The sequence below is a fragment of the Pongo abelii genome, chromosome 21 (genome assembly GCF_028885655.2).
Source record: "Pongo abelii isolate AG06213 chromosome 21, NHGRI_mPonAbe1-v2.0_pri, whole genome shotgun sequence".
Classification (NCBI taxonomy): domain Eukaryota; kingdom Metazoa; phylum Chordata; class Mammalia; order Primates; family Hominidae; genus Pongo; species Pongo abelii.
The window spans coordinates 53,392,149-53,414,610 of NC_072006.2; the positions used below are offsets into that span (position 1 = coordinate 53,392,149).

Genomic DNA, 22,462 nt, shown 5'->3' on the forward strand with positions numbered 1-22,462 from the left:
ATCCTCCAGCCTCAGCCTCCCAGAGGGTTGGGATTACTGGCGTGAGCGACTACACTCAGTCAGAATATACTGTTTGAATCTAATATGGAAATATTTTGTAATTCAGCAACTTATTTGAAAGACTTGGTGAAAAGATTGATGATGGCATAGCTGTAGTTTACACTAACTGATTTGATTTGGATTTAATTGATAAAGAGTCTAGTTCGGGAATTTCAGTTACTCCTCTTATTTATGTTAGCATTAGAGTTGTATGTTGGAGTTTTTGTTTTCTTTTATGTGAGGATGAAGAGGAAGCTGGCTTATTGGAGCTCTTAAAATCCCAGATTTGTGATAATGCCGCACTCTATGCACAAAAGTACGATGAAGAATTCCAGCGATACCTGCCTCGTTTTGTTACAGCCATCTGGAATTTACTAGTTACAACGGGTCAAGAGGTTAAATATGATTTGGTAAGATGATGGTGGAGACAAATAATTAAAAGACATTCTCTCCCTATCTCCCCCAAGAAATAAGCTGTTGAGTTTTGCTTTTAAAAATATTCCTGTTTTTGTGTTTTGTTCCAGTTGGTAAGTAATGCAATTCAATTTCTGGCTTCAGTTTGTGAGAGACCTCATTATAAGAATCTATTTGAGGACCAGAACACGCTGACGAGTATCTGTGAAAAGGTTATTGTGCCTAACATGGAATTTAGAGGTAATTATGGCAAAAGTATATTAGTGTAAATTTACTAGGTCTGTGTTTGTTTTTTGTAACATATTCAGTCTAATTCATTTATTACTGGATAAAACTTGTATATCATTTATTTCTTATTTTCTAAACCAAGACAGAAAATGTAGTATCTGTAATGAGTTTTGTTTTGCTGTGTGAGGGTTTTCTCATGGAAATATTAAATAAGACTTCAAAAATTCCTTTACACTAAGAAGATAAACTATCTGGAATTTCTATTTAGAGAAAGAATTTGATTTTGTTTCATTTATTGTTTCAATGAATTTTTAGCTGGCTTTATTTATTTATATATTTATTTGAGACAGGGGTCTCGCTCTGTCACCCAGGCTGGAGTGCAGTGGTGCAATCTTGGCTCACTGCAGCCTTAGCCTCCCAGGCTCAAGTGATCCTCCTACCTCAGCCTTCTGAGTAGCTGGGACCACAGGCACACATCACCATGCCTGGCTAATTTCTTGTATTTTTGGTAGAGACAGGGTTTCACTATGTTGTTCAGGGTAGTCTCAAACTCTTGAGCTCAAGCAGTCCACCTGCTTTAGCCTCCCAAAGTGCTGGGATTGCATTTCTGAGCCACCTTGCCCAGAAATAGCTGTTTTTAAACAATCGACTTGAGAATAGAAATAACTTTATAAATACAAGGTTGAAGCCCACTTAGTTTGTGCTTAAGATTAAACTATAGTGCTAAGAGCCTATATTTATAAAATGTATGTCGTTGTTCTAACAGTTGTGAAGAACAAGTAATGAAGGTGGGAGGGATTGTGTTTTTTGTTTTGGGGACAGGGTCTCACTCTGTCACCCAGGCTGGAGTACAGTAGCACAATTATGGCTTACTGCAACCTCAACTTCCCAGGCTCAAGTCATCGTCCCACCCCGGCCTCCTGAGTAGCTGTGACTACAGACGTGCACCACCATGCTCAGCTAATTTTTTATTTTTTTATAAAGATGGGGGTCTTCCTATGTTGCGCAGGCTGGTTTCGAACTCCTGGCTTCAAACAATCCTTCTGCCTCAGCCTCCCAAAGTGCTGGGATTACAGGCATGAGCCACCATGCCAGGTCAAGATTGTGTTTTATATCAAAATAGTTATTAGATCAGTGGTTCTCAAATTACGTCTGGAACAAAATAAGGAAATTAAGGACAATATAGCGTGAGATTTTATTTCCTGTTGTGTTTTCATAAAAATATGTTTAAAGGATAAATCTTCTGGCTGGGTGTGGTGGCCCATACCTTTAATCCCAACACTTTGGGAGGCTGAGGTGGCAGGAACACTTGAGCCCAGAAGTTCAAAACCAGCCTGGCCAAAATGGCGAAACCTTATCTCTACAAGAAATAAATTAGTTGGGTATGGTGGCATGGGCCTGTGGTCCCAGGTACTCAAGTGGCTTAGGTGGGAGTTTTGCTTGAGCTCAGGAGGTGGAGGCTGCAGTGAGACATGATCACACAACTGCAGTGTGTGTGTGTGTGTGTGTGTGTATAGACTTTTTTTTTTTTTAATTTATATGATAAAAATAGAGATGAGATCTCGCTGTGTTGACCAGGCTGGTCTCAAACTCCTGAGCTCAAGCGATCCTCCCATTTCAGCCTCCCAAAGTGCTAGGTTACACGTGTGAGCCACCATACCGGCCAGATCTGACATTGTCTACTTATTTGTTGTTGAAATGACTTTAATGAAATAATAGTGCTTAAAATTAGGTTGTTGGTTTTTTAATGTTCTTATTTGGTGAAATTAAAAGTTAGCATTCTGATATTGATCCCTAACATTTTTGACAGTTGCAGGTGTAATCCAATTCTGGGGAAACTGTCACATTAGAACAAGTGAGCCTATCTCATAGTTGTGTGAATTACCTAATACCTCACCTTTCAGGGTAGCATTTGCTGCTCTAGATAATGATTAAGAGTATATGAAGTAGTCATCTGATGGGAAAGAATTCTTTGCTGTAGAACAAGGCAGTTCTACATACTCTTCTGCATTCTCAGCTGTAAAGTACAGTGATGTCTTTTGGAGTGTTATCTGAAATATCATCTCTCCTTGTAGCTGCTGATGAAGAAGCATTTGAAGATAATTCTGAGGAGTACATAAGGAGAGATTTGGAAGGATCTGGTGTGTATCTTGGTTTTTTAGTTACTAGTCTCTTAGCAAGCTAGTTTTAAGGTGGTCTCTTTCTAGTAAATGGGAGAAGTGGTATTGAGAATAAGAGTGTTTTTTCAGCGGACTTTCATTGAGAACTGTTGTCCTTCAACTTGTCTTAAAAAGCTCTTATACGACCTGAATGAAAATATCAAAAGTGGAATCATTTGTCTATTCTTACATAGTTAGTATTTATCAAAATTCTGTGACTCTGTGGCCTCTTTAGTTTCGTTTTGATTTTGTATTTCTTGGGGGGGGAATGTTTTTTTCATTGTTTGTGTTGCTGATAGCTATTGGGTGGCTCTTTGTTTTTTGTTCTTTTTTTTTTTTTCATTTTACAATCATAGCCAAATTATTCCAGGCAATTTGTTTTCTTATAAATTGGATCAGTTTGTTGGTAGTTGTTTTTTTTCCCCATAATATATTTTCTTTTCATTTCGTAGATATTGATACTAGACGCAGGGCTGCTTGTGATCTGGTACGAGGATTATGCAAGTTTTTTGAGGGACCTGTGACAGGAATCTTCTCTGGTTATGTTAATTCCATGCTGCAGGAATACGCAAAAAATCCATCTGTCAACTGGAAACACAAAGATGCAGCCATCTACCTAGTGACATCTTTGGCATCAAAAGCCCAAACACAGAAGGTAAATATTTTTAATTTGGTTTTGTTTCTAAAACAGACATCAGTGACACCCGCACAAGTCAAAAAGAAATAACATCTCTGATAATAGAGCCTGCTCTGCCAGATAACCTATTAATTCTGATTAAGATTTATATAATCTCTGAAGATGGCTTTATGTTGATGTATTGAGCATTTAAGTTTCTTATAGACCAGAAAATTGATAGATGCCACACTTGTTACCTTAGCTGAGACCTGCTGTATAAAATATGCTTAACTTAAACTTAGCTATTCTTCAATTTAGGAAAGTTTCTTTATTGTCTATTAGTATAGTCTTATTTTACATTTTTATATTTTTGAGACAGAGTCTCGCTTTGTCACCAGGCTGGAGTGCAGTGGCGCGATATCAGCTCACTGCAACCTCCACCTCCCGAGTTCGAGCGACTCTCCTGCCTCAGTGTCCCAAGTAACTGGGATTACAAGTGTGCACTAAAACACCTGGCTAATTTTTGTATTTTTAGTAGAGACAGAGTTTCACCATATTGTTCAGGATGGTCTCAAATTCCTGACCTCGTGTGATCCTCACACCTCAGCCTCCCAGAGTGCTGGGATACAGGTGTGAGCCACCGTGACTAGACAGTATAGTCTTATTTTATATTTTATACATAAGCAGTTTGTGTTTTGTTGTTGCTGTTTTGTTTTGAGACGGAGTTTCACTCTTGTTGCCCAGGCTGGAGGGCAATGGCACGATCTTGGCTCACCGCAACCTCCGTTTCCCGGGTTCAAGCGATTCTCATGCCTCAGCCTCCCAAGTAGCTGGGATTACAGGCATGTGCCACCACCCTGGCTAATTTTGCATTTTTAGTAGAGACGGGGTTTCTCCATGTTGGTCAGGCTGTTCTTGAACTCCTGACCTCAGGTGATCCACCTGCCTCGGCCTCCCAAAGTGCTGGGATTACAAGCGTGAGCCACCTTGCCTGGCCTAAGCGCAGTTCGTGTTTGGAAGTGTTCATCTCTCTTTTTTTTTTTTTTTTTGAGACATTGTCTTGCTCTGTCATCCAGGCTGGAATGCAATGGCAACATCTCAGATTACTGCAACCTCTGCCTCCCGGGTTCAAGCAATTCTTGTGCCTCAGCCTCCCGAGTAGCTAGAATTACAGGTGCATGCAACTACACCTGGCTAATTTTTTGTGTTTTTAGTAGAGACGGGGTTTTGCCATGTTGGCCAGGCTAGTCTTGAACTCCTGACTTCAAGTGATCTACCCGCCTCGGCCTCCTAAAGTGCTGGGATTACAGCTGTGAGCTCCTGTACACAGCCAGTACAGTCTCATTTTATACATAAGCAGTTTGTATTTTGAAGTGTTCATCTCCATTTTAACATGGTTTTCTAAAATTGCCTGAATTTCTAATGTGGTAGATATATGCAGGTATTTTGTTATTTTACCATGTTATGAATTTGCTTTTCAGCATGGAATTACACAAGCAAATGAACTTGTAAACCTAACTGAGTTCTTTGTGAATCACATCCTCCCTGATTTAAAATCAGCTAATGGTGAGTTGTGAAATTCTTGCTTTTTTTATAGCTTACCACACTATACCTGCAATTCAAAAAACGGCTTCCTATCCTTGTTCCCTTTCATTCTTTTTTTTTTCTTTTGAGACGGTGTCTTACTCTGTTACCCAGGCTGGAGTGCAGTGGCGCAGTCTCCGCTCACTGCAACTCCCGCCTCTTGGGTTCAAGCGATTCTCCTGCCTCAGCTTCCCAAGCAGCTGGGACTACAGGCACGTACCACCATGCCCGGCTAATTTTTGTATTTTTAGTAGAGACGGGGTTTCCCAATGTTGGCCAGGCTGGTCTCAAACTCCTGACCTCAGGTGATCTACCTGCATCAGCCTCCCAAAGTGCTGGGATTGCAGGCGTGAGCCTCCATGCCCTGCCTATTATTTCTTTTATTGAATAAAATCTCAAATGGTTTCCCCAGATCTTGTCCATGTGAAATTAATTATTGATAAAGAAAATATTGCTTGATTAGGAGGAAAATAGGAATAAGTACAACTAAACTGTAACTCAGCTTTGCTACCTAGTGTATAAATAAGAATTATACATTGGCTTCTTTTTTTATTTGAAAGATGAGTTCTTAAAAATTGGAGTACATTTCAAAGTACTAGAAAATTGATAAATATTAAGGATATCTTTTGGCCGGGCGTCACACCTGTAATCCCAGCACTTTGGGAGGCTGAGGCGGGAGGATCGTGAGGTCAAGAGATTGAGACCAGCCTGGTCAAAATGGTGAAACCCCGTCTCTACTAAAAATACAAAAACTAGCCGGGCATGGTGGTGCGTGCCTGTAATCCCAGCTATTCCGGAGGCTGAGGCAGGAGAATCGCTTGAATCCAGGAGGCAGGGGTTGCAGTGAGCCGAGATCGTGCCACTGCACTCTAGCCTGGGATACAGAGCGAGACTCCATCTCAAAAAAAAAAATTAAGGATAGTTTCTGATGTTTATGAATGTATTGATCTAGATCCAGATATATTCCTTTTTTTAAAAAAAAATTTTAATGTAGGAAATTTATATACACCCAAAGGTGAAGAGAATATTGTAATGAGCTCCCATGGGACCATCATCTAGCTTCAAGAATTATTACCATTTAGTGATCTATTCCTTTCATTAATTTATTTCCCTACCCACTAGAATAATGTAAAGCAAATTCCATCTAGAGAGACGTTTCTAATTCAGAATAGCTTCACTTCTGGGAATGTAGGTAGACATGCTCACCGATGCATGGTCCAGCTCATTTTTACTCAATTATATAATATGTGTTCCTTTGTCATGAAACAGGCATGGGGAAAAATAAAATTATTTATAATCCTACCAAAATTAATGACTAAATAGTAAATCATAATATAATTAACTGTGCTTTAATTACTTGACATTTTATCTTTTTTTATAACTCTGATGATGTCACTAATTTGGAAGTAATGATCCTTACCACTTAAGTAACTGTGGCTTTCTGTTTTTTTAATAGTGAATGAATTTCCTGTCCTTAAAGCTGACGGTATCAAATATATTATGATTTTTAGAAATCAAGTAAGTAGCTTTTTGTTACACGCCACTTAATCTCTTTAAGAGTTTTATTATGTACCACCTTCTCGTCTACTGTGCAGTCATTTTATATCCACATCTAACAAAATTAACAATGATTTCTTTATAACTTAAAATTTTAGACCATGCTTAATTTTCCTCAGATGTCTTTTTGCAATAATAGTAATAGAATTGGGATCTAGATAATGTCCACACATTGCTTACAGTTGATTGTGTCTTAAGTCTCTTAATTTACAACAGAGAGGTCCTTCTCTCCCACTTTTTGTTTGAGATGGAGTCTCATTCTGTCACCCAGTCTGGAGTGCAGTGGCACCATCTTGGCTCACTGCACCCTCCACCTTCTGGGTTCACATGATTCTCCTGTCTCAGCCTCCTGAATAGCTAGGATTACAGGCACCTGCCACCACACCTAGCTAATTTTTTGTATTTTCAGTAGAGATGGGCTTTCCCCATGTTGAGCAGGCTGGTCTCAAACTCCTGACCTCAGGTGATCTGTTTACCTCGTCCTCCCAAAGTGCTGGGACTACAGGTGTGAGCCACTGCACCCAACTGCCTTCCTTTTCTTTTATTTATTTTATTTTTTAAAATTTTTAATATTTTTTTGAGACGGATCTCACTCTGTCACCCAGGCTGGAATGCAGTGGCGTGATCTCAGCTCACTGTAACCTCTGCCTTCCGGGTTCAAGTGATTCTCCTGCCTTGGCCTCCCTAGTAGCTGGGATTACAGGCATCTGCCACCACGCCTGGCTGATTTTTTGTATTTTTAGTAGAGATGGGGTTTCCCCATGTTGGCCAGGTTGGTCTCAAACTCCTGACCTCCGGTGATCCACCAGCCTTGGCCTCCCAAAGTGCTGGCATTACAGCCATGAGCCACTGCACCTGGCCTCTACCCTTTCTTATGCTTGTTGTTGGCGAAAACACTCATTTATCTTAGAGACTTTCTCACATTTTACTTTTGGCTGATTGCATCCTAATGGTATACAGTCATCCCTCAGTATTCAAGGGGTATTGGTTCCAGGACGCCTGAATATCCCAAAATTGATGCATACTTAGGTCCCACATTTGGCCCTGCAGAATCCTCATATATGAAAAGCCAGCCTTCCACATAGAGATTTTGCATCCCAGGAATACTGTTTTCTATTTGCATTTGGTCTAAAACAAATCCAGCCAGGCACGGTGGCTTGTGCCTGTAATCCCAAGACTTTGAGAGGCTGAGGCAAGCAGATCGTTTGAGGTCAGGAGTTTGAGACCACCTTGGCCAACATGACGAAACCCCGTATCTACTAAAAATACAAAAATTAGCCGGGTGTGGTGGCACATGCCTGTAATCCCATCTACTTGGAAGGCTGAGGCATGAGAATCACTTGAACCCAGGAGGCGGAGGTTGCAATGAGCCAAGATCATGCCATTGCACTCCAGCCTGGACAACAGAGCAAGACTCAAACCTGTGTTGTTCAAGGGTCTCCTGAAGTTTATGTTGTCTGTCCCTCTAGTCCCCATATTTCTATATTGGTAAATCTGGGGGCTTGATTAGACTTAGATTCCTTGGTCGGGGGTGACACAAGAAAGCATCATAGGTATACTTACTGTTTCATTTCATCAGGATATACACAATATCTGGTTGTTTTGTTTTGTTTTTGTTTGTTTTTTGCTCACTGCAAGCTCCGCCTCCTGGGTTCACACCATTCTCCTGCCTCAGCGTCCCAAGTAGCTGGGACTACAGGCGTCAGGCACCACGCCTGGCCCTGGTTATCCATTTTTAATGATGTTAATACAGATCAGTGGATTCAGATGAAGGAGAACGTTACATTGTCAACATTTTTTAAATAGCATTTTAAAAATTGAGATATACTTTACATAATAGAAATTTTGCCATTTTATTTATTTATTTTTGTTTTATTCTTTTTTTTTTTTTTTTGGAGATGGAGTTTCGCTCTCATTGCCCTGGCAATGGAACGATCTCGGCTCACCGCAACATGCGTTTCCCGAGTTCAAGCGATTTTCTTGCCTCAGCCTCCTGAGTAGCTGGGATTACAGGCATCCACCACCATGCCTGGCTAATTTTGTAATTTTAGTAGAGACAGGGTTTCTCCATGTTGGTCAGGTTGGTCTCGAACTGCCGACCTCAGGCGATCTGCCTGCCTCGGCCTCCCAAAGTGCTAGGATTACAGGCGTGAGCCACTGCGCCCGGCCTTATTCATTTATTTTTGAGACAAGGTCTCACTGTCTGTTGCCCAGTCTAGAGTGAACTGCTATGATCATAGCTCACTGCAGCCTTGAACTTGTAGGCTCAAGTGACCCTTTTGCCTAAGCCTCCCTGAGTAGCCAAGACTATAGGTATGTGCCACACCACCTGGCTAATTTTTTATACTTCTTACTTAGTTTATTGTTTTTCTCTCTCTCTTTTTTTTTTTTTGAGAGGTAGTCTCGCTCTGTTGCCCAGGCTGGAGTATGGAGTACAGTGGTGCGATCTCGGCTCACTGCAGCCTCCGCCTCCCAGGTTCAAGTGATTCTCCTGCCTCAGCCTCCTGAGTAGCTGGGATTACAGGTGCCTGCCGCCATGCCCAGCCAATTTTTGTATTGTTAGAAGAGACAGGGTTTCACCATGTTGGCCAGGCTGGTCTCAAACTCCTGACCTCAGGTGATCCACCCCTGTCTCGGCTCCGAAAGTGCTGGGATTATAGGCGTGAGCTACCACGCCCGGCCCATTTCTTTATTTTTTGAAACAGGGTCTCGTTCTGTCGCCCAGGCTGGAGTGCAGTGACATGACCACAGCTCACTGCAGCCTTGAACTCCTGGGCTCAAGCAGTCCTCCCACTTTCAGCCTCCTGAGTAGCTGGAACCCAGGCACGTGCCACCACACCCAGCCATATTGCATTACTTTTAAAAAATCAATTGAGAAAAACTATAGAGAATACCTGCTTCCCCAGTTAGAGTATGTTGGAATTTTGCCTATCTTAAATGGTATCTCATTGCAGTTTTAATTTACGTTTGTTTTATTTTGAGTTCAGTTAAGCATCTTACCATTTGAAGGGTCCATTTTCATTTCTTTTCTGTGAACTGTGAATTCATATTCTTTTGCCCATTTTTCTATCTGATTATTGATCTTAGTTTTTAGAGAACGTGTAGTTTTTCTTCTGATTCTTAACGCCTAGGTCACTTTAATTGTACTGAGGAAAAAATCAAAATGTGCACTCATCTTATTCCTTTATTTTAAACACACAAGCAGTAATAAAACAATATGATGATTACTGAAATAATCCTCACAAATCTTAAAACTCCAGGCCATATTTATGTATACATACATATACAATGGAGGTACTCCAGGTGCTCCCTGCCCAGTCAGTCCCTTTCTCTCTATAGGTAATTACTGTAATGAATTCAGTGTATTTTACACCCATGGAAGTGCTTTTCTTATGCTTTCACTACGTGTTTATGTTTCTGCAAAAATTATTTAGTATTATGTAGGTTTTAATTTTTTTTTTTTAGATAGAGTCTTGGTCTGTTGCCCAGGTTCAAGCCATGCTTTTTTTACACTTTCACTACGTGTTTGTGTTTCTGCAGAAATTATTTAGTATGCTGTAGGTTTTAATTTTTTTTTAGATGGAGTCTTGCTCTGTTGCCCAGGTTCAAGCCATTCTCCTGCCTCAGCCTCCCAAGTAGCTGGGACTGCAGGTGCCCACCACCACACCCAGCAATTTTTTGGTAGAGACAGGGTTTCGCCATCTTGGCTAGGCTGGTCTCGAACTCCTGACCTCAGGTGATCCACCCGCCTCGGCCTCCCAAAGTGCTGGGATTATAGTTGTGATTCACCACGCCTGGCCTAGGTTTTAAATTTTTGTTTGTATAAATGACATCATACTGTGGGTTTCATTTTTCTGTTTTTTGTTTGTTTGTTTGTTTTGAGACGGAGTCTTCGCTCTGTCACTCAGTGCAGTAACACGATCAAGTCATGCAGTGGCATGATCTTGGCTCACTACAAGCTTCGCCTCCTGGGTTCATGCCATTCTCCTGCCTCAGCCTCGCGAGTAACTGGGACTACAGGCGACTGCCACCATGCCCAGCTAATTTTTTTTGTATTTTTTAGTAGAGACGGGGTTTCACTGTGTTAGCCAGGATGGTCTCGATCTCCTGACGTTGTGATCTGCCCGCCTTGGCCTCCCAAAGTGCTGAGATTACAGGCGTGAGCCACTGCGCCCAGCCTTTTCTGTTTTATTTTGAGAATGGGGTCTTGCTCTGTTGCCCAGGCTGGAGTGCAGTGGTGCGATCATAGCTTACTTCAGCCAGGAAGTTCTGGACTCAAGCGATCCTCCTGCCTTAGCCTCCCTAGTTGATGGGATTACGGGCATGCTCCACCATACCCAGCTACATCATGACTGTTTGTCCTTAACTTTTTTTTTTTTTTTGAGACATCTTTTTTTGTTTGTTTTTGTTTTTTTCTTTTCTGAGATGGAGTCTCGCTCTGTTGCCCACACTGGAGTGCAGTGGTGCAGTCTCAGCTCACTGCAACCTCCGCCTCCTGGGTTGAAGCGATTCTTCTGCCTCAGCCTCCCGAGTAGCTGCGACTACAGGTGCATGCCACCACGTCTGGCTAATTTTTTGTATTTTTAGTAGAGACGGGGTTTCACCATGTTAGCCAGGATGGTCTCAATCTCATGACCTCGTGATCCACACGCCTCGGCCTCCCAAAGTGCTGGGATTACAGGTGTGAGCCGCCACTGTGCCCGGCCTGACATCATTTTTGAGTTATTCATTTAGTGTCTAAAGCGATCCAGCTACCTCAGCCTCTCAAGTTGCTGGGACTACAGGAATTCACTACCATGCCCAGCCAATTTTTTATTTAAATTTTTTTTTTAATAGAGATGGGGTCTCACTATGTTGCCCAGGCTGGTCTTGAGCTCCTGGGCTTAAGCAATTGTTCTACCTTGGCTTCCCAAAGTATTGGGATTATAGACAGGAATGAACCACCACACCCAGCAGGTTTTTCTAGTTTAGACTAATGAATGTTTCAAATTTAGAGGGTTTTAATGAAGATTGTTCTTATATTTGTTGCTTTTTGGGGGTGGGAAGAGAACAAAAAATGAGACACAAAAAGGTTAAATAACTTTTTCAAGAAATATCTGCTAGTGATGATTCTTAAGTTTGGTGAAATCTTAGTCTGCTTCTCAGTGATATTATTATTTTATGGTATGTTGATTTGTCTGTAAGATGTTATCCTCGTAGTTCTGTGCTCTGAAAAGGAGAATTTAGAAAGTGGAAATTGAACGATTATGTGCAAGTAAAAGTTTTGATTTCTGGGCAGCATCATCTCCTGTTATAACAGAGCTTAAAAATAGCAAATTGTTCTTTAAATCAACAGGCCCTTCTCTTCCAATTGTCTTTTACTCAAATAGGAATCATTGCATTTAGAGCATGTTTATTATTGTGTTTTTTAGGTGCCAAAAGAACATCTTTTAGTCTCGATTCCTCTCTTGATTAATCATCTTCAAGCTGAAAGTATTGTTGTTCATACTTACGCAGCTCATGCTCTTGAACGGCTCTTTACTATGCGAGGGCCTAACAATGCCACTCTGTGAGTATTTTATTCTAAAGTTTTTTAGCCTGGGGTAGGGGCTGTACTGTGCTGGTCAAAGATACCTCTGAATGTTTTCATAATTTCACTAGTAGGAAAACAAATGTCTGCTTTTTATTCCTTTATACTCTGTCTCATTCTAAAAGGATTTGAGGCTGCTTACTAAAATAGCTGCATTATGACAATACAATTAAATAAACTGGAGCCAAGGAAAATAACTGAGATAAAGTTAATAAACAGAAATGTGTGTCAAAGGATCCTATATAGTAGTTCAACAAACTCCAAATTTTATTTGGAGTCTCTTAGCAGCCAAGGCAAAGAGGGAAACTTAGGGAGTTAAAATTTTCACAGGGTCTATGAGATAAAAGTTAAAGCAGAGAATACTATACAATAGTAGTAGTAGTGTTCTCAGCAACATCATGTAACAGTCATTTTCATGTGGCTATTTGCGTAATGTCACTTATTTCTGAGATATGACCTAACCGAATGAAAGTAATTCACTAGGAGCCAAGAAAATAGCTCTTCTGGCCTGAACCAGAATGAAATGTAGAGGAATGGATGGTCTGAATGTCTTTCAGGCCACTATTCAACAGTATTATTTCTTGAAACTGAGCTTTGGGTAAGAGATGGAAAACAGTTCTAGGTTCTTTCCTTCATCAAGAACTTGAAGTACAGATACTCTCAGTGGCCAATTAAGGGTAGAAAGGACATCCTTTGAGGTGAGTCAAGCCAGTACCTATCTTCAGGCCCATAATTTATCCAGAAAACAGTTCTGAATCTTGCTCCACCTCCAAAAACAAAATAAATGACAGAGTACCCTGAGATTCTGAGTTCTTTCTCAGTGGTAATGGATATAAACCAGGGATAACTGTTCCAACTTTAGATGTTGGGTTTAGCTGGTTTTTTGGTTCAGTTGTGTTGGTTCTCGATGTGCCTTCTTGGGAGTCTAACATGAGCACATGTAAAAAAAATTATTTTCCTAAACTGTCTGTCAATTGTCAGTGGTGCTGTCAATTGTCAGTGGTGGGAGATGGCTCAGTTTTATGCTGAGAAGGGTGACATAGTTGTTGCCAAGGGTAATCCGCAGTGACAAGCTCAAGAGTTGGTAGTGACTGAAAGCTGTTTTTTCATCTATAGCTTTACAGCTGCAGAAATCGCACCGTTTGTTGAGATTCTGCTAACAAACCTTTTCAAAGCTCTCACACTTCCTGGCTCTTCAGAAAATGAATATATTATGAAAGGTAGGCTGTTTCCCTGGTGTGCAGACTACAGGTATCCAATCTGAGATTGTAAGGGTGAGCACTCTGAGTTATACTTCAGGTTATACAGTCTATGAACCAGATAATGTTTAACAAGCAGTACGTTAGTTTAGATATTTCAAAATGAAAAACATTATCTTGTTTACTACTAACAGTAATCTCTTTTTTTTTTTTTTTTTGAGATGGAGCCTTGCTCTGTTGCCCAGGCTGAAGTGCAGTGGCTTGATCTCAGCTCACTGCCACCTCTCCCTCCTGGGTTCAAGCAATTCTCCTGCCTCAGCCTCCCGAGTAACTGGGATTACAGGCGCGCTCCACCATGCCCGGTTAATTTTTGTATTTTTAGTAGAGACAGGGTTTTGCCATGTTGGCCAGGCTGGTCTCAAACTCCTGACCTCAAATATCTGCCTGCCTCAGCCTCCCAAAGTGCTGGGATAGAGGCCACTGCACCTGGCCAACAGTAATCTTAATTTGATACGGAACCTCTCATTACAGAAAATGAAGCAAAGCCCTTTTTTCCTTCCCTAGATTGAGTTTCTTTAAGGCAAAGAAGAGATCATGCAACATTTATTAACTGCATGCTCACCTAGGTAGGGGTGAAATGTGGGTGCCTGTGGTAGACTCTACACAAATCATGTCTTACATACTGCCAAGGACACAGGCAGCTGTATCCATCCACAGGCTGGTGTATCCATCCACCAGGCACTATATTAATTGGGTGTCCTGGTGCCAGCTCTGAATTTAGAGACAGTCTCAGTGTTTTTCACTGTTGCATCCCAAAAGCCTAGCACATTGGGTCGTAGGAAGCACTTTTCAGAGAAACTCCCTGATCCTTCCAGTCTGGATCAGAAATCCTAGAGTGGATGTGTGTATCTGGGTGTATGTTTCCAGCGCTATCCTTCCCCCAACAATGATGTATAATTGTGTAATTACTATTGTTTAATGTCCTTTTTTCTTTTTTTTTGAGATGGAGTTTCACTCTTGCTGCCCAGGCTGGAGTGCAATGGTGCAATCTCAGCTCACTGCAGCCTCACTCTCCTGGGTTCTAGCGATTCGCCTGCCTCAGCCTCCTGAGTAGCTGGGATTACAGGCGGGTGCTACCACGCCCAGCTAATTTTGTATTTTTAGTAGAGACGGGGTTTCTGCATGTTGGTCAGGCTGGTCTTGAACTCCCGACCTCAGGTGATCCACCCACCTCGGCCTCCCAAAGTGCTGGGATTACAGGTGTGAGCCACTGCGCCCGGACTTAATGTCCATTTCTATGAGAGCAGCTAACTAGTCTGTAATCTTCATTACTGTGTTTTTAGGGTATGTAAGAATACACAGTATGTAATACCTTCTCTGTACGGTTGTATGAGTGAATGAAATAATTCTGCGCCAGCCTAGTGGAGGAGCACCAATTTATCCTCTAACCCTTTTAACACAGGTCAGGGAAAGATTTTCTCTAGGAAGTGATGTCTAAGCTGAGATATGACCTAACTGAATGTTAGGTGTGAGGGATAGGTAGCAATCTGTTGAAGGGTGGATGAGTCTTTGGCTCCGGTAGAGGAGGAAACATGATGTGCAGAGTTCAGGAGGCAAGAGCAGATAGCTTTCTGTCCTTTATGCTTGGCATGTATTTGGGGCTCTGCTTAGTAAACATTTATTTTGGAAATGTTATTTGTGGAAAGAGCTTTCATACATTTTTAGCTGACAAATTTATTTTTCTCCCATGCTTCCTATTTTTAACCCATTTATGGTCTTACTTTTGAGCAATATTTTTGCAATTTGGACTCTCTGTGGCTTTACATGTATTTTTAGAATTTTTTTAGACTCCTAATCTCTCTTTTTTTGAGGGAGGTAGATAGGCAGTTTTCTCTTTCAGTTTCCTGTAGTTTGTGATCATGTTTCCTTTATGCTAGGGCTAAACATTTTCTGATGCTGATTTCTTTTTTCTTTTTTTTTTTTTTTTTTTTTGTGAGAGAGAGGGAGTCTCGCTCTGTCTCCCAGGCTGGAGTGCAGTGGCATGATCTTGGCTCACTGCAACCTCCACTTCCCAGGTTCAAGCGATTCTCAAGCCTCAGCCTCCTGAGTAGCTGGGACTACAGACATGCACCACATACCTGGCTAATTGTGCTATTTTTAATGGAGATGGGTTTTGCCATGTTAGCCAGGTTGGTCTCAAACTCTGGCCTCAAGTGATCTGCCAGCCTCGGCCTCCCAAACTGCTGGGGTTATAGGTGTGAGCCACCAAGCATGGCCTCTGCTACTGATTTCTAAGAGAAAGAGACCCCAAACAGTTCTCTCTCAGACTCACCTGCTCCATTCATGTCAGCTCACTGTTTGTTCCTCTTAGTCAACCTCTTTAATTATTTTTTAAACCTTGAGCCTTCTAGAAATACTCAGTATTTCCCAGCTAAATTTTGTTGCCAACCCCTGTTGTCCTAATTTTAAAAGGAAGGGAAATTTAGATTATTTTTAAATGTAGAGCGCTATCTTGGGGTTGTCTAAGCATCTTAAAATTTAGTTGATGAATTAGTGCGCTTTTTTCCCCCCAGTCGCTCTCTTATTCTGAAGTTTAACTAAACTCTATTTGTTTTTGCTGTTTTTATATTTTACAGCTATCATGAGAAGTTTTTCTCTCCTACAAGAAGCCATAATCCCCTACATCCCTACTCTCATCACTCAGCTTACACAGAAGCTATTAGCTGTTAGTAAGGTAATAGAGCCAATTTTGAAAGTGGGGTTCCTTTTTTATTTGCTCCAAACTGTTTGGGCCTCAGAACTCTTTGGCATTTCGTGAAGCTTTAGAGAAGGTCTGTGAATTCTTACTGACCAGCCACTAATGGACTTTTCTGAAAGTGTGGGCATGCTGTTAGATTGGAGACATAATAGCAGTCACCTTTAAGTATATGCTAGAAGCTTGAATACATTTTCATTCTCATTACAAGAGTAACATGTTTATTTTTGAAAAAGAAAGTGCAGATGATCCAAAATTACCTTAAATGGAGTTAAGTAGGCTTTGCACTAAATGGATATAAAAGAGGCTGTCTGGACTTCTATGAAATGATGATTAAAATCCTTTGTGTTGTCTTTTCTTCCTTACTCTTATTTCTCAAAAGGAAAGTTTACTCTTTGATCAAAATTTTACAGATACTTGGATTCATGTTTATTAACACTGAGTTTTAGAAAATGAAAAATCTGTTTAAGGCTGACAGAATTCCTTTTTAGATGCTATTCTTGATCTTATGAGAATTAGATCAATTCATAGGAAGTGTTGGAGGGATTTTGGAGAACAGAGTGATTATTGTTCAACCGAGTTAGGGCTAAGGGTCTTTGGACTACTTAGGGCCTTGAGGGATGGAGCGGGGAGGGAACCCAAGTCTCTGCCTCCCATATGTATACAATCTCATGTTCTGATTGAGTCAGATTTGTATGCTAATAGCCTTCTAAGAACTTGTTTAAAGAAAAATGGGGTTTTGTTGCTTAAAAAGAACATAAAAAACTACTCATTTGGGGGATCATCACTCAGTAGACATAGACATTGAGGCCCACAGAAGTTAAGGCTAGTGGCATTACTAGGACTTAGTATTTCTTCTCTGCAAGGGCACGTGGGTTTAAGACAAGTTACTTACAGCTCTGGGAGCTGAGGTTTGTATAAGCAACTCTGTAACTCTGAAGTATTTTTTTTCATGGTGGACTTTGGGCCATTTAAAAAAAAATTCAAATGAACAAGCACTAGATTGGTATAATTGGTATTTTTTTCTTAATTTTAATTTTTAAAAAATAAGATGGCCTCTATTTTAAATGTGTTTTATAAAGGTTAGGTGTGGATTATTAGCATAATTAGCTTTTTTTTTTAATTGCAGAACCCAAGCAAACCTCACTTTAATCACTACATGTTTGAAGCAATATGTTTATCCATAAGAATAACTTGCAAAGCTAACCCTGCTGCTGTTGTAAATTTTGAGGAGGCTTTGTTTTTGGTGTTTACTGAAATCTTACAAAATGATGTGCAAGGTAAGTTAACGGAAATTATTTTCTTTGTAATGGAATAAAATTAACATGGCTATAAAATGTAGCCTACCTAAGCGATGTGGACCTTTTGTGTCAGTCATTCCTTCTGAAGCTCACAGCTCTGTTTTTACTTTTATCAACAGAATTTATTCCATACGTCTTTCAAGTGATGTCTTTGCTTCTGGAAACACACAAAAATGACATCCCATCTTCCTATATGGCCTTATTTCCTCATCTCCTTCAGCCAGTGCTTTGGGAAAGAACAGGAAATATTCCTGCTCTAGTGAGGCTTCTCCAAGCATTCTTAGAACGCGGTTCAAACACAATAGCAAGTGCTGCAGCTGACAAAATTGTGAGTCAGGTTTTGATATAACTGTAATTTTATAAAGTAGCTTGGAGAAACTGGGGATGGCAGATGTTTGAAATTTTTTTATTTAAAATAAATTTAAGGCTGGGGGCAGTGTCTCAAGCCCACCACTTTGGGAGCCTCTAGTGGGAGAATCCCTTGAGCCGAGGAGTTTAAGACCAGCCTGGGCAACGTGGTGAGATCTATCTCTACAAAGGAAAAAAAAAGCTTTTTAATTAGCTGGACACAGTGGAGCATGCCTGTGGTCCCATCTACTTGGGAGGTTAAGGTGAGAGGGTCGGTTGAGCCCAGGAGTTTAAGGCTACAGTGAGCCATGATCTCACCATTGCACTCCATCCTGGGCAACAGAGCTAGACCCTGTCTCTTAAAAAAATAATAATAATAATAAAAAGGGAAATAATTAGTAGAAAATGTTATGGTATGTTTTATTAGAATTCTATATCCTTTAGTTATTTATATCCATGATGGAAAATTTTAAAAACAGAGCCAAACAGGTTGATTTTAAGAACTTAACTTTGGTCAGGCGTGGTGGCTCACACCTGTAATCTCAGCACTTTGGGAGGCCGAGGTGGGCAGATCACCTGAGGTCAGGAGTTAAAGACCAGCCTGGCCAACATGGCGAAACCCTGACTCTATTAAAAATAAAAATTAGGTGGATGTGGTGGCACGTGCCTGTAATCCCAGCTACTCGGAAGGCTGAGGCAGGAGAATCGCTTGAACCTGGGAAGCAGAGGTTGCAGTGAGCCAAGATCGCCCCATTGCACTCCAGCCTGGGCAGTAAGAGTGAAACTCCGTCTCAAAAAAAAAAAAAATTACTTTAATGGCTATGTGGGAGGAATTTTTCCCCATATTTTTCAGAAATAATAAAAGAGAAAAGGATAGATTATTACAGTATGAACTCTGTTTTAAGACATATATCATGTTTAACTTTTCGAATAATTATTCCTGTTAACCATTTTCTGTTGGATCTCATTTCTTAACAGCCTGGGTTACTAGGTGTCTTTCAGAAGCTGATTGCATCCAAAGCAAATGACCACCAAGGTTTTTATCTTCTAAACAGTATAATAGAGCACATGCCTCCGTGAGTATGACTAGAACTTTGTGCATTTATTTAGAAATTTTGTTAGGTGCTCAGAAAAGTGCTAAATTTATATTGTTGATTTTTTTAAATTCTTTAGTGAATCAGTTGACCAATATAGGAAACAAATCTTCATTCTGCTATTCCAGAGACTTCAGAATTCCAAAACAACCAAGTTTATCAAGAGTAAGTAAAATCATCTTGATTTTCTGCAGAAGTAATGAAAGAAGGTAGCTAAAACCCTTAGACTTTATGGTTGCAGATACATTTTTTATCTGTTTTAAACTTTATGCAAAAAATACTTGGCCATGTATGGAGGTTCACGCCTGTAATCGCAGCACTTTGGGTGGCCAAGAGAGGCGGATCGCTTGAGCTCAGGAGTTCAAGACCAGCCTGGGCAACATGGCGAAACCCTGTCCCTACGAAAAGTACAAAAAAATTAGCCAGGCATGGTGGCATGTGCCTGTAGTCACAGCTGCTTGGGAGGCTGAAGTGGGAGCATCACCTAAGTCCCAGAGGTTGAGGCTGCAGTGAGCCAAGATCACACCCACTGCACTCCATCCAAGGTGATAGAGTGAGGCCCTGTCTCAAAAAAAAAAATATTTTAAGGGCCTGGTGCGGTGGCTCTCATCTGTAATCCCAGCAGTTTGGGAGGTGGAAGTGGGAGTATTCCTTGAGCCGAGGAGTTAAAGACCAGCCTGGGCAACATGGTAAGACCCTGTCTCTACAAAACAGCCAAGCATGGTGGTGTGTGCCTGTAGTCCCAGCTACTCAGGAGGCTGAGGTGGGAGGATCACTTGAGCCTGGGAAGTTAAGGCTGCATGAGCTGTGATCACGCTACTGCACCCAGCCTAGGTGATAGAGTGAAACCTTCTCACAAGAAAAAAGAAAATATTTTAAGATGTTTGTGTTCTCCAAACATTAAGTTAGTGTCAGTCATATTGTGTTCCAGAGGTTGGTTTATGGTTGGATACCAAAACATTTTTTCAGTAGAAAGAATATTATAAGGAAATATAAATCAAAGACAGCATGTAAAGGTCTATGATAGACAAGTTTTCTATTTACTAGAAGGCAAGTATTGATGCCACAGCCTTTGGATGTTAATGATTATGCATAGGTTTATTTTGCAGACTTAGATCTGAGTTCTCTATGCTGATATTCTGCATCTTCTTTCAACAGGTTTTTTAGTCTTTATTAATTTGTATTGCATAAAATATGGGGCACTAGCACTACAAGAAATATTTGATGGTATACAACCAAAGTAAGTTTGTTTTTATTATTTTTTAAAGGAAGAAAATGTTTTGACTTTTTTTAGTACAAATCAGTATCTCTGTCTTATAGATGATGATGTGGTTCTTGGTATGGAGAGAGCGTCTATGGTTTTCAAAATATTCTTAGGTATTGGGTGTAAAGAAAAAGTAATCCTGGCCCAGCGTGGTGGCTCACACCCATAATCCCACACTCTGGGAGGCTGAGGAGGGAGGATTTAGCTCAGGAGTTTGAGACCAGCCTGGGCAATATAGTGAGACTCCATCTCAAAAAAAGAGAAAACACCCTGGAATCATTTTTCTAATCCTCTAGATTAGAGGACCCTCTACTCTACACACTGGCATTCTCCACAGCCAGTGTTCTATATTATGTTAAATGGTCAGTGTTGTCTCCAGGAGCCTGCCTTATTAAAACTAACAGCAGAAAACACCACATGTTCTCACTCATAGGTGGGAATTGGACAATGAGAACACTTGGACACAGGGCGGGGAACATCACGCTCCGAGGCCTGTCGTGGGGTGGGGAGCAGGGGTAGGGAGGGCAGAGGGAGGGATAGCATTAGGAGAAATACCTAATGTAAATGACGAGTTAATGGGTGCAGCAAACCAACTTGGCACATGTATACATATGTAACAAACCTGCACGTTGTGCACATGTACCCTAGAACTTAAAGTATAATTAAAAAAACTAACAGCAGAATTTTCCTTCCCCCTTTTTTAAAAAACCATGCTAATCTCCATATCGTTCCAATTTTAGTATATGTGCCGCTAATGCAAACACAGCAGAATTTTTCAAATGAGAAATACTTAGGACCAATAAATTAACTTTGTTTTTGACTTATATGGTATATATGCAAAGAATGTATTTAGGTGGCATTTCCCATTAGTAGGGAATAAAACAATTATAACGATAAGATAAAGAACAACTCTTAGGGAAAATTTCTTTGGGGACAGTTAGATCCCTGTACCTCAGTTATGTCTCAAAAATTCTACATTGACTAAAAAATGAATCACTCTGGAAAGCAGACCAGAAAACATGGCTTCTGGCAGTAGGGGATTTTGAGGAAATCTCATGCACTGCTAGTGGGAGCCTGAATTAGCGTGATCTTTCTAGAGAGCAAAACATATGCACTTTTTATCCAGAGCATTAGAATTGCCATACTCTTTGAGCCAGATTTCCACTTCAAAGAATTGATTCTATTAACGCATAAACTGAGGATTTTGCATCATTTAGAATTATGGAAAACTTCACTTCTAGCATGTTTGCAACAACATAGAATGATTGGCCGAATTATTTTAAACAGCCATTAGCATTTATGTACCTGAAGGTATGTAAGCAAAGATAGTTGGGAAGCTTATAACCCAAAAATGTTAAAACTAGTTGTTTCTGGGTGGTGGGATGATGGGTGACTCCTTTTTTTCCTCCTTGCTCCTCTCTGCTTTTTTTTTTTTTTTTCGAGACTGGCCAGGTGTAATTTTTAAAGAAAAAAGCAGAGAGGGCCAGGAATGGTAGCTCACGCCTGTAATCCCAGCACTTTGGGAGGCTGAGGCAGGTGGATCACCTGAGGGTCAGGAGTTCGAGATCAGCGTGGCCAACATAATGAAACCCCATCTCTACTAAAAATACAAAAAATTTGCCAGGCGTGGTGGTGGGCACCTGTAATCCTACCTACTCATGGGGCTGAGGCAGGCAGATTGCTTGAACCCAGGAGGTGGAGGTTGTAGTGAGCTGAGATCGCACCGTTCCACTCCAGCCTGGGCAACAAGAGCAAAACTCCGTCTCAAAAAAAAAAAGAAAGAAAGAAAAAGATTATAGCATTTGGCTACAGGATAGAGGTGTGATGAGGTTTTTTTATGTTTTGACTTTCAGTCTCTTCAGCTGATCAAAAACAGCAGTCTTGTTATTTAGTAATTTATCATATTCATATGAAGTAACTAACATTTAAGCATTTTACTATTACATTATAGTGATAATCTAACATTGAGTTGATTTATTTTGCTTTAATAGAATGTTTGGAATGGTTTTGGAAAAAATTATTATTCCTGAAATTCAGAAAGTATCTGGAAATGTAGAGAAAAAGATCTGTGCGGTTGGCATAACCAAATTACTAACAGAATGTCCCCCAATGATGGACACTGAGTATACCAAGCTGTGGTAAGTACTTCATTTTAATATTTTTGTAAGTTACAACTTCCTTCCCATATGACTGCAAAATTAACAAAGCTTATTCTCTTGGGGGCCAAGAGAATTTTGGTCTGATCTCAGCTTCCCCATAAGCAACCATCAGATCCAAGACATGATTTCTGGATCCTTCTGGGCCTAGAATGATCTTGTTTCCTGGTTCTTTTTTA

At 40.6% G+C, this 22,462-nt stretch overlaps 1 protein-coding gene across 3 annotated transcripts in view; it reads left to right on the plus strand.

Annotated features, from left to right (window-relative positions):
- CSE1L (chromosome segregation 1 like) overlaps nt 1–22,462 on the plus strand; it is a 50,390-nt gene that overhangs the window by 25,472 nt on the left and 2,456 nt on the right. For all 3 annotated transcript variants that reach the window (XM_024238516.3, XM_063720430.1, NM_001132449.2), the window contains 15 exon segments: nt 282–449; nt 564–693; nt 2,757–2,822; nt 3,293–3,495; nt 4,938–5,022; nt 6,497–6,558; nt 12,009–12,145; nt 13,283–13,386; nt 16,002–16,099; nt 17,250–17,400; nt 17,541–17,749; nt 18,748–18,845; nt 18,943–19,028; nt 20,022–20,103; nt 22,119–22,265. In XM_024238516.3, coding sequence (XP_024094284.2) covers nt 282–449; nt 564–693; nt 2,757–2,822; nt 3,293–3,495; nt 4,938–5,022; nt 6,497–6,558; nt 12,009–12,145; nt 13,283–13,386; nt 16,002–16,099; nt 17,250–17,400; nt 17,541–17,749; nt 18,748–18,845; nt 18,943–19,028; nt 20,022–20,103; nt 22,119–22,265 — 1,826 coding nt within the window.